Source organism: Aplysia californica, unplaced genomic scaffold (assembly GCF_000002075.1).
Source record: "Aplysia californica isolate F4 #8 unplaced genomic scaffold, AplCal3.0 scaffold00861, whole genome shotgun sequence".
NCBI lineage: Eukaryota > Metazoa > Mollusca > Gastropoda > Aplysiida > Aplysiidae > Aplysia > Aplysia californica.
Window position 1 is genome coordinate 70,496 of NW_004798131.1, and position 12,280 is coordinate 82,775.

A 12,280-nucleotide genomic window follows, 5' to 3' on the forward strand; every position below is an offset into this window, starting at 1 on the left:
CTCTATGGAACATTACAGCAACTGCAACAGACCTGCACTTATCACTACATGGCATTGGACAGAAGGATGAGAGCCCAGCTGTTGCTGGATCGATAACAACAACAACAACATGCGGGGTGCATAATAAGACCCTGGGGACAGATACATGGCTCGTTCGCGCCAGAGCGGGGGCGGCCCATAATCTGTCCGCTTGGTTTTATGCACCCCGCATAGAGCTAATTTAGCAAAATTTGATCATTTTTTGCATTATATTTTTAAAAAAATTATTTTCCTTTAAAACCATTCTTTGTTAAAATTAACAGAATCATATAAGTTCACTTTTTTTTGTGGCTCAGTTCGCATAATTTCAGAATGCTTCTTGAATAAAACGACGGGGACAGCTTGCTGCTAGCATAATAAGTTTGTTTTGTTGTAGGCCTACCATGGCACTCACTCAGACTTCCTAGTCTGACAATTAGTTTTGTTTTACTCTTGCACAAAACCAGCCCAAAGAAGTCTAAATGAATGTTAATAAGCTTACTGCAAAGTCATAGTCACAACCTACCGTTCCATCTTGTGTTGGTTGTTTCAGATCGTTGGTTAGGTGCCAAGGTCGTTCTGAGTTGAGCTTTCCTTGCAATGCATCTTTTGTAAATTTTCATTTCTGTATGTGTCATACGTTCCACTTCGTTCCTTTCCCTCTGCTATTTCTGTCTGTTTTCCTCGCTTTTTCTTTGTTTTTAGTTTTAGTTTTACTTTTAGCAAGATTTTTTATGGCACTTGCAACACAACTAGGTTAGGTCATTTAAGTGCCGAAGATGAGATGTTTTACAAGGGAGTAACATACACAAAAAAAGAGGAGAGATGAGGACGATAAATGTTTGTTTTTTTAGTTGTAAGAGTTTTACGGCACTTGCAACACAACTACATGTAGGTCATATAAATACAAAAGCCGAAGATGAGAGGTCTTACAAGAGAGTAACATACACAAAAAAGGAGGAGAGATGAGGACGATAGATGTTTGATTTTTTAGTTGTAAGAGTTTTACGGCACTTGCAACACAACTACATGTAGGTCATATAAATACAAAAGCCAAAGATGAGAGGTCTTACAAGAGAGTTTAGAGAGTAGCATACACAGAAAAGGAGGAGAGATAAGAAAGATACAATGTTGATATTGGATAGGAAAGTAGGAGTAAACCACAAAAGAGCACCCGCCAACTACCTACCTTCGCCTTTTCCTTGTTCCAAATGAGCGGTCCTCATTCATTCTTTTTTTCTCTCTTCTATTCAATTTGATCATAAAAGAAGAAAACTCTAACTAAAAGCACAATTTTCATTGCTATAAAAATGTCTGACAGTGAGTGTTTGTAAATGTGAGGCAGCGTGGTGGAATCAGGCTCTCGTCAACAACGTACTATATAGCACAGAAACCCCCCGGGGCGGTGCCACTGACTGAAGTGTCTTTAGGCCATTCCCAAAGGGGGGACATTTCTCGTTCTAATTCTAACGCACAGTAGAATTGCAAATGTGCGGATCCAACAATGTCATACTCGTGCCTGAACTACAGCAGGGATCTGCTGCATTTTCTTTCTAGATCTACTCCTTCTGTATGTTTGTCACTCTCTTGTGACCCGCTATTTCCTGGGTGCCTTGACAGTCCAAGCAGACTTTGTGCTGTTGGAGCTAGAGAGGTGAGCAGAGTAAGTCTGATTCCATGTAGGGGTTTCTCTGTCGACATCCACCCCTTGGCGCTCATATTATATGACCTTATGCAGTTGCGAGCGCCGTAGTAGTAGTAGTAGTAGTAGTAGTAGTAGTAGAGTAGTAGTAGTAGTAGTAGAGTAGTAGCAGAGTAGCAGCAGCAGCAGTTGTAGTAGTAGTAGTAGTAGTAGTATAGTATAACCCCAGCAGTAAAGTACACTTAACACAATCATCAATGAGAATGAAACCACAGCTGACAAAAGGAAGACAACTGTTCTAAATAGCAAATTCATTGCATTTTCATTTATTTGATTGCAAAGACAAGTTAGGTTTGCATCTGAATGCAAGCAACGAAACCACATGCTTTTGCTTTATACATGATACATGTATGCGGGCAGTGAAACAAGAAATGGTAAAGTCAATCCGAAAACCACTGCAGTGAGCTCAAAGCGGAGAGAGTGTATGTGTATGTGTGAGAGAGAGAGACAGAGAGAGAGAGAGAGACAGAGAGAGAGAGAGAGAGGGAGAGAGTGTGTGTGTGAGAGAGAGAGAGAGAGAGAGAGAGAGAGAGACAGACAGACAGACAGAGAGAGAGAGAGAGAGAGTGAGAGAGAGAGACAGAGAGAGAGAGCGAAAGAGTGTGTGTGTGTGTGAGAGAGAGAGAGAGAGAGAGAGAGAGAGCAAGAGAGAGAGAGAGACAGAGAGAGAGAGAGAGAGACACACAGAGAGAGAGAGAGAGAGAGAGAGAGAGAGAGAGAGAGAGAGAGAGAGAGAATGGAAAATGGGAGGGGTGTGAGTGTGAGTTTAACACACAAAGCTTATTTTCTAGGCGGGCCACTTTTCCCTGAGGTAAGATTAAACCAAAAAGGATGATCATAATATGATTCATATAACGAGAATGTTTGAGTACAGAGAAGCACATTGACACAATGAAAGCCATTTGGTGCTGGGAAATGCGTGGAGCAAAAAAGGAAAGACAGAAACAACAGAGAGAGAAAGAAAGACACGTACATGCTACGTATAGGATCTAAGGGCTATCAGTGACACCCTTTAACTCACTGCCAAAAGAATGAACTAAGAGTAATTATAAAATAATTTTAAAAAGTAGTAGGCCTACATTCATTACATCAATCATGTGCACAGTTGAAAAAAAAGCACAAGAACATGTTAATTGATCGCTAAGGTGATTGACTAAAGGTGATTGACTAGACTAGACTAGACTGAGGTCAACAGGCGGTAGGAATTCATTCAAGACTTTTTAAAAATTTGGCATACAATTAACAGTCACATAGTTCACATACAGGATTAGACCAGACCAGCTAGTCAACAAAATATGGTTTTCTCTTTCGTTTATTTGATGAATCGATAGTAAATTGTCCATTTCATACATATATTATGAGAGGCATCGTGGTGAAATCAGCCGCTCATCAAAATACTGAAATAAAAGAAACTGTCATTTTTCTGCTGGTTTGGCAATTTTTATCAAGTTTTTAATTTTTGGCTCAACATCTTTTAAAGTCCATACACATTTCTGTGAGGATTTTACCAAAAAACATGGATTAAAGGGACAAAAGCTGTAAATTTTCAGTTTCCAAAGACTCTCAAACTATGGAAGTAACCAAACTTTGGCAGCCATTTTTCCCAGCGCTAATTTTTCCTCTGAACCCAGTGACCCCCACCTCTTTCAATCGCAAATATCTCGACTTCTATTCAAGATAGAAAGATATTTTTTCCATTTAAAGCAAGGCAAACAAACAGGCTTTAAGATAATACCAATAACTCCATATATGCCCAAAAATTGACGAGCGCCAGATTCCACCGCATCATGACACATATACGCTCAGCTCAGTCAAATACACATTTGAATTTTCACTAGAAATGCCTTTATAAACATTAGAAATAAAGCAGCCATATTTAACAGTATTCGTACTCCCTGGGTTGTATTCTTCCCATTTTAGAATACTTCTAGTGCGAAGATAGACTCTTTAGAACTTTCAGTATTTCTCAAAAAATAATTTTGACAGACTGCTATGAAAATCGTACGGATCGGATTAACGAGTAAATTTCCACTTTGGAAAGTTGGCCCAAACTACAGAGTTCCCCACGTCGTATGGATACGATAGTAAAACACAACGTACGGATAGGGTTAACACTGTCACTGTCATAACGCAACTGCTAAACAAACTTAAGTAAGCTGTGGGCTCCTGATCCTAATTTTCCCAAACCCTGGCCTCCAGAGCTTTGGAATTTTGAGTTCAGGTTCAGGGAGTGAGCACTTAATCGCGGAAAAAAACCTCAGTAAACCAGCACAAAATGTGATCAAGACATGTGACAGGGTGCAGACATGTTGGTATCCCATAATAGCATGTTGACAGAAACTAGCGTTCTGACTGATAGATCGGAAATTAGAGCCTTTTTCTGCCCAATATTTTAGTGTTCTGTCCTGAAACTGGTGCCAAGGATTATTGATGCTGAAGCGCATGCACCACTGGCTAAAAAGATGAACTCGCTTTTTCGTTATTTAAAAAAAAATTAAAAATTAACAGCCCTTACCAACAATTCAACCCGCCAATGACTAGAGCAAAAGTGCATCAGACTCATTATTTGAACTTTTAGTGCACCCAGACCGTTCTGTTGAGGATATAGCACGGTCACGGGCATTTTTACACCAATAACAAGGAGCCAGTAAAAAAAATGACAATATCTATATTAGCAATATAGGTAATCACTGTGACATGATATATTTTTATAGTTTACAATGGGTTCACTCCCTGAACTGAAAAAGCCATTTGCAGTCAGAAGGACATGATCAAGCTCCAACTTCAACACACAAAAGAAGTGTATTACAACGTGTGACAATTCCTTCAATTTCAATGTTGATTTAAGTTTTAGAGGTAAAGGTATTAACTACAGTCCCATCAAAAAGAAAGAAATCACTGCACATCATATCATATCTTTTGCAAAGGGGCCTTCACTTCTAAGAAAACACTTAGACTTAGATAACTGCGACAAATGCAGAATAACATTAAAAAGATGAACAAAATGCACTACTACAAGCAAGAAATCCCGGTAAATTCTATGGAAAAGTCTTCAAGAAAGTTTCAAAGTAGGTTTTCACACAACATGATGTCAATAAACTAAACTCATTCCATCTTGGAAAATTTAGTAAGTGTCAATCGGTCGATTTTATTCCAGTTTTCCACATAGACCAATACCATTTTTTAATTCTAAAAAACTATTTTAAAAAACAATCAAGGGAAGCTACTACAACTTTATCCCACCAATTAGATTTATTTTAATTTGTTTTTACCTACCATTTATCCCCCAACCTAGACCATTTTGGAAAGGTACCTAACCTTGACCATCAATAACTTATTTATAGAGGCACTGGCCATCCATGTCCAGGTGCTGTTTTAGCCTCTTTGAAAGGTACCTAAAGTGAGAAAAGTCTGTCAGAATACACGGACCAGAAGAAAAAGTTACACAACTTCAGAATCATCTACTTTAGCATTGACTAGCACCTCCACTGGCTGGGCAATGGTCTGCAACGACACGCCACTCTCTTGGAGGCTGGCCAAAGTTGTGTCATCCCCGACGATGTCTTGAATCGCTCGCGGGTCTTTGATGATGATGTTGATCTCGTTGTTCTCCCCCATCACAATCTCCAGGTTGGACGTCCCGTCTTGGTCGATGAGTTCCGGCCCGATGTTGTGCTTGACGTAATTCTGATGATCCCCGCTGACCAGAATCTCAAAGTTCCCGTTGTCGGTGGCAACCACTGGCAGGCCGGGGAGCGTTTGGGACGAGATGACAGGCAGGGCGGAGGAGACGGTGACCGTTTCAATCATGGGCTCCACCAACGGTTCGATGACAACGTTCTGATCCTGCTGCACCTCTGTCTCCACCACGTCCTCCGGCTCTGTTTTACTCACACTCATCAGCTCCTGGATGGTCGAGTCGCACTTCTGGGCTCGGGTTCTGTACGGCTTGCGGAATTTTACGGCTTTGCCCAGTTTTCTGTTGTAGAGCTTGATCTGCGACGGGGCGATGGGCAGGGGGGTCTCCAGTTTCATCTGTTCCTCGTACTGGAAAAAGTCCTCCTTGTGCACCCGCTGCACGTGCATCTGCATGTGTTTCCTCTGCGTGCACTCCTTCCCACACCAGATGCAGCGGTAGTTAATTTTCTGGTCGTGAGTGCTCTTGTGCCGCTTGAGGTGGCAGTACAAAGCAAAGGATATGTCACACTGGTCGCACTGATAGGGTTTTTCCCCTGTATGCTGCGCTAGATGGATGCGATAGTTGCCCTTCTGAGAGAAACCTCGACCACAGTACTGGCACTTGAAAGGCGTTTCTCTCGTGTGGATGAGAATGTGAACGCGAAGCTCCGGCTTTGTTCTGAATGTTTTCCCACAAACCGAACACACGTGAGGCCGCTTGTCCGTGTGGCAGCGTAAGTGCTTCTGTAGGTAGTCGTTCTGAGCAAACGACATTCCACACAGCTCACAGGTAAACTGCTGACCTTGGTGATGAACTTTGCGATGTTTGTTCAGTTTCTGAAGCGTCATGAACTTTTTCAGGCACGTCTCACAGCTGTACACCGCGTCCGTCCGATGTCGCTGAACGTGCTGCTTGAGGAGCGTGGGGTTCTTGAAGGTCTTCTGGCACACGCCGCACTCCAGATTCATGTTCACGTGCGTCTTTATGTGCGTCTGCAGGGCCTTGATGTCTGTGTGCGTCTTCGGGCACATAGGACAGCGGTAGTTGCCCTCCTGGTCTACCACGATGTCTTTGCTGTTCACGCCCGCCTTGCGGTACGTGGAGATGTCCACCTTACATTTCTTCAGAGCCTCCTCCACCATGTTGTTTTCCTCCTCTACAGGCAGGCCCGAGTCCTCAGCATGGCACTGCAGCAGATGTTTCTCCAGGGCTTTGTAGCCATACACCAGCTCATTGCAAATGATACAGGTGTTGGACAGCTTGGAGAAACCGGCGTCTTCGTGACATTTGCTCATGTGCCTCCGCCACCCGTGAACCGAAGAGCTCAGTTTTGGACAAAGGTGACATCTGATAATCTTCTTCTCCACTCTTTTTTCGTTTTTCTCCATTTCAAAATCATTGTGTTGTCTTTTTCTGAACTCTAAAAATTTCTTAGTGGCCGGGAAATGATCTTGGCAGTTGAGGGCTATGTGCTTTTGCAGGTACTTGATGCTGGCGTACATTTTGCCACAGTTTGGGCAGCCAATGCCGGGGTGAACCGTCTTCCAATGCTGGCGTCTCTCTTGGATTTTGTGAAAGTCCAAGCCACACAGAGTGCAGGGAAGCAGCCTCCGGCCTTTGTGCTTCTTCAGGTGTTCCTCCAGCATGAACTGACAGGGGAAGGTGTCGGAGCAGTGGGTACACTGGAAGGCTCCCAGCAGACGCACCGTTTCAAAACACTCGCCGTGCACCCGGCTGCGATGCTCCCTGTAGTTCGAGGCAAAGTTGAAAGTAGCAGAACACTGAGTACACTGAAATGTCGTCTCCTTCTTTTTGTAAGGGATCTCAGGATTCTTGGGGGACGGCTCAGGCTCCAGATTCTCCTCCTCAGAGGCTGCTTGATCTTTTGTCTTGAACAAAAACTCTTTGTTATCGACACTCACAACAATTTTTGGTTTCGAAGTCGGCCATTTCGGCTGCATTAAAACGAAGAATTTATTTCCCTTGTTTTCCGCTTTCATGGGATCAATGACATGTGAGTTGAGCAATGTGCTACGATTTTTTTGCAGCCTTTCCTGCAGCTTTTCAGCGTAGCCCGCAGGGAAATACTGGCGGTGGACGTCTAGCTTATGATGCCACAGGCCAGAGTGAGTGGAGAACTCAGCACCACACAGCTCACACGACACTTTCACAGTCTCAAGCTTGCTCTTGACACTCTCCCCGAGGTAAACGTCACCACCATTTTCCTCCGCTTCTACCTCCGTCTCCTCCATTTCCTCTTCGTATTCATCGTACTCAACATCCGCTGATTTCTCCTGTTGCTGCAGATCCTCCGAGGTAGCGGTAACCATTACGGTGCCCTCCTGTCCGGCAGACACTTCTACATTATCGGTGGGTTCACCCATGGTCAACCTCTTTCTGAAGCGAGCCCCGTGGCAGCTGTTATTGATGTGCCTGCGTAGCATCACAATATTGGTGAACTGCTTCCCACAGAGGCCACAGCTACGAGCCGGGTGCGCCATCATCCAATGCTCCTCCCTCTCCTTCGGCCCGGCAAAGTTGAGCTTGCACAGGGTACAGCGGAAGCTCTTGCCGTCGTTGTGCCTGCGACGTTTGGTGTGTATGGCTAACATGAACTGGTGGGGGAACTTCTGCCCACAGGAGGTACACTGATAGACTTCCTTGTTGTTCTCGGTTTTGTGCAGGCTCTCGAACGCTTCCACGCTCCGCTGGTGGACGGTGTTGTTGTGCTGAAGCCAGCTGCTGGAAGAAGGGAAAAACCCAGGACACAGATCACAGCTGAAATAACGGTCTTGAGGATACGAATCTTCTAAAGCATTAAGGGGAACCAGGCTTTTTGAAGGAGGCTTTCCTCGAATTTTAGCAATTTGAAACCTTAGACCATCATTTGATTTGTGGACTAAGAGACCATCTCCAGTAGGAGGCAACTTGGGCTCCATTATCGTATAGTAGATGGGGTTTCTGGAATTTACAGAAATTTCCTCTGCTGGTATGCAGTCTTCATGCAACCATGATTTAGTGGAGGAAACTGCGAAAGACAAAGCATCTTCCAGAGTGCGATGAACCACAGGATTTACCCCCGCATACTTTTTCAAAGTTTTTGGTCCCCTTATGGAAGCGGCCCCACCTTTTTTCTTCTCAGCTGTCACGGTAAAACTCGTTTCCTTTGAAACGTCCTCCACAGCACAAATGTATCTCTTCTGACTGTCTTTCTTCGTATCTGAATTCTTTTCAGTACTCTCGTCTGTCAAGTCTGTACTCTTTAATTTCTTATTTTCACTACCCACCCCTCTTTCTGCATCCACCTCAACTATCCCATTTTTGGCGAGTTCTACAGAGCTTGACGTCTGGCTTGGGGAAACAGACTTGAATGGTTTGTTCTCGTGCCGCTCCGCAGCTAGAGCCAGAGTCATGAGCTGCGTATTCCACGGAGTGGTGGTGATTTTACCCAAGGTCGTGCTGTCCACAAAATCATCACCAAACCTCGTGTTCTTTGCGGGGGTCCTTCCAGAGCGCCTCGGACTTTGCTTGAAATCTGTTTTAACCACAGGAGCTTTAGCCTGACTTGGTGCGCCTGGCTTTAAGGGATACTTACGGGGTCTCCCTCTCCCCACTTTCTTCACCTTAACTGGTTCAGCGGGAGTTTCTTGAGCGCTTTCCAGACTGACTTGAGGTGGTGCAGAATCTTGCACTTTGACAACCACCTGAGGCTGGGCAGCTTCTGCAGACGCTGCTCCGGCTGAACCTGACGACAAACGTTCAACAACTTGTACACTGTTCTTGCTTTCTGGTGCGCTGCTGCCACTGGCCGAAGTGCTGCTCAAAAGCTGTGTGAGATCAACTTTAAGATTGCCCGAATTTGGATCCACGACCATGTTGCTCATAAACTGCAAAAACGGTATTTTCTCAGTGCTTAAACCATCTTTGGTTTCGATTGTGATGAACGTCTCAGACAGACTGAGCTCACTCTGACCAGACACACTAGTAACGGGCACAACTTTTTCCTCTTCCTCTACATTTAACACCAAGTCTGAGACTGAACCTTTCAAACTTTCCAATTGATTATTATCTACAGAATTATCCTTTTCAGATGCCAGATGAGACAGACCTTCTATAGACGTCGACTTAACAGCTTCTTCCGAGACATCACCACCGACGACAGTAAGCTTTTCGGCCTCAGGCTGCAAATCTACAGCGATCACAATCTGTGTAGTATCCACCACCGACGTGGCTCCACCAGCAGCAGTAGAAGCATCCATTGTCGTGGACTCTGGCTTTGTGACCGACCTTTGTCTCCTCCCTCTCCTCAACTGCACTGTCTCTTCGTTCGCCTGCTCTGGCTTTGATCGCTTCATTTTTGAAAGTTTTCACAACTTCAGCATCTCTCAGGCAGGGAAAATGTCAGCCGCGAAGACAAAACACTCGGTCAGGACTGGTGGAGGTTGGGAAGAGTCTCTAATCCATCCAAGCAACTGAAACAAGAAAAATAAAATGAGCTATAATGAAGAACTGGAATTAAGACACCAAAGCCTTTTTTTTAGTTTTAGTAAAGAGTTTTACGGCACTCGCAACACAATAAGGTCATATAAGTGCCGAAGATTAGAGGTGTTACAAGAGAGTAACAAAAACACAAAATAGAATCAGACATGAACATGAAAGCTTTTGGATTTTCATGGGACCAGGTAAACAAAATAGCCTTCAAAAGAGTTATGTATAGAGATCTTAGTGGAGGGTTACTGTCATACAAAGAGTTGACCGATGCCCCATTCATAGGACGAAGGGTGATGATGATGTCAATGATGATATCGGTATCGTTAATAAAGTTACTTTTTATAAGGCCTTTTATGGGAGTTAAGACCTTTGAATCAACAACAAATTTTAAAAATTGTATTCCGTAAACCTTGACTTTGACGTTTACATAAATGTATAGTTTTCAGGTGTTCTTGTTCTTAATAGTTAAAATTTTAAAGCGATCCTGGTTGAGTTTGGTCGTAATGACAGGTTGATCAGCCATAGTCTACATGTAAAGTTGTTCCCGCATCCGATCCGGACATTGGGGATTGTGTTAGTGAGACAACTTCCTGGGTCTTCGGCATATATTGTGGTAGCATGGCCAGTTCCTTTCCACGCCGTCTTTACCTCCCCAACTTGAAGTCAGGTAACCATTACTGCTGGGTGGGAAGGAGGGGCGAAAAAAATGCGGGTCCAAACCGAGGCTCGAACCTGGACTTTCTGCTTTGGAGACGAGCGCACTAATATTCTATAAATATTCTCATCTTGTTCATTAATAAAAAGATAATAGAAGATCAACAAGTAGAGGCAGGCACATGCGACTAAACGTAGAACGATGCAAACTATTTTTAGGTAAGGCTGCCATTTTGTGTGACGTCAGACCAGGATACCCCTCCGATCTCGTGGCTACATCTACCCAACCGCATGGCACCAAGATTTTCTAAGTAAGTAAAATCTTTGATGGCACGACGTTTTGGTGCGATGTTTTTCCAGGAATACTTAGCGATATGATGCAGTGCTCCGATGTTGCTGCTCCTTATCTTCTGTGCATTGTTTATCGGGGGGGGGGGGGGTGTAATCTTCCGGCATCTTTACGGCAATTTTCGCGCGCTTTATTGTGTTTGTCATCAGCGTTCTTACTGTTCTGAGCATCAACGATCTAAGCGATCTTCCAACATGTCCAGGTAGATTTACCGCAATTACGAAATGCTATTAACATACTGGAAACATTGTAACCAATCAGAGCCTGGCTGACGGGCTGCAGTAAGCCTCTTAGTGTGAAATTTTCAAGTGCGAAACACATCGATTCAGATAATACGTCCAGCCACTGACCCAACATGTCGTTCCACGAGGTAGGCTATCTCCACCAAAGATATCTTTGTCTCCACAGCCTTCTAAAAATAGTTAGTGGGTATCTCAGGATATGATGACAGACATCACATTGGGCTACTAAAATTAGCAGCCAATCAGGCAGGTGCGTCATTCTACGTTTAGCCACATGTGAGACAGGCCAGCTGAATTCTCGACACTGAATTCATCATCTTTGTTTTACAAAATTAGAAATCTAATAAAAATATTATTTTTCGTTGATCTGAACCAACTTGTAGATCTAGGCCTACAACAAAATTGATTTTTGATGAATCATAGGAGAGTTCAGGTCAGTCTGAACCAAGAATATGTTTAAATGTCTCAAATCCTGACTTTTGGCATGATAGTGATAGACGGAATTCCTCCCAGATAGTAAGATAAACTAGATTTAGAATCTAGACCAAACTTGTAGATTATGTAAACAATGAATATAATAAAATGAAAGTAGAATTGCTGAAACAGTATTACTGTCTAATTCACGTTGCATTGATCTTAGTCATCAACACAAAAAAAAGGATACCAAAACCAAACTCAAACCCACTGGCGCTGGGGGTAGTTCATGACGCCGTTTTGTGACAACAAAAATATTGTGCACTTCATACATAACATTAAATTTAGGCAAGAGATTACATGCATGGACAGAAAACAAATAAACCTAAAACATTTGCCAAATTCAACGTACCAATCACACTTGATATGATTTTCAAGTCAAATCAATTCGTCGTCGGATCAAATTTGCGACACAACAGAGTACACACTACGCTGTATAAAATCAAACAAGACTGCAATTTCCTTCCAGCTTGAGCAATGGCGTCGATCAGCCATCAGTGGAAAACTGCGACCACTGCGCATGCTCATTGCGCGCGAAAAAAAGAAAACCCAGACAGTGGCAAGGAAAATCTCTCTCTCTCTCTCTCTCTCTCTCTCTCTCTCTCTCTCTCTCTTTCTCCATGCCTGTAGGCTAACTACCTCCCCTTCTCTCCTGCCCCTCCTCTCTCTCT

General features: G+C 43.6%; 1 protein-coding gene across 2 annotated transcripts; it reads right to left on the reverse strand.

The window, feature by feature from the left end:
- Window positions 1–3,779: 3,779 nt before the first annotated feature.
- Window positions 3,780–12,195, reverse strand: LOC101864718. Of its 2 annotated transcripts, none has more exons than XM_005110171.3 (2): window positions 11,962–12,195; window positions 3,780–9,871 (listed from the first exon to the last, which is right to left on the reverse strand). In XM_005110171.3, exon 2 carries the CDS (start codon window positions 9,752–9,754, stop codon window positions 5,162–5,164), a length of 4,593 nt encoding a protein of 1,530 aa, XP_005110228.1. In that variant the 5' UTR covers window positions 9,755–9,871; window positions 11,962–12,195; the 3' UTR covers window positions 3,780–5,161. The 2 variants fall into 2 exon arrangements, with proteins under 2 accessions (XP_005110228.1, XP_035828710.1); XM_035972817.1 differs by lacking the exon at window positions 11,962–12,195 and adding an exon at window positions 11,244–11,931.
- Between the last annotated feature and the right edge of the window lie 85 nt (window positions 12,196–12,280).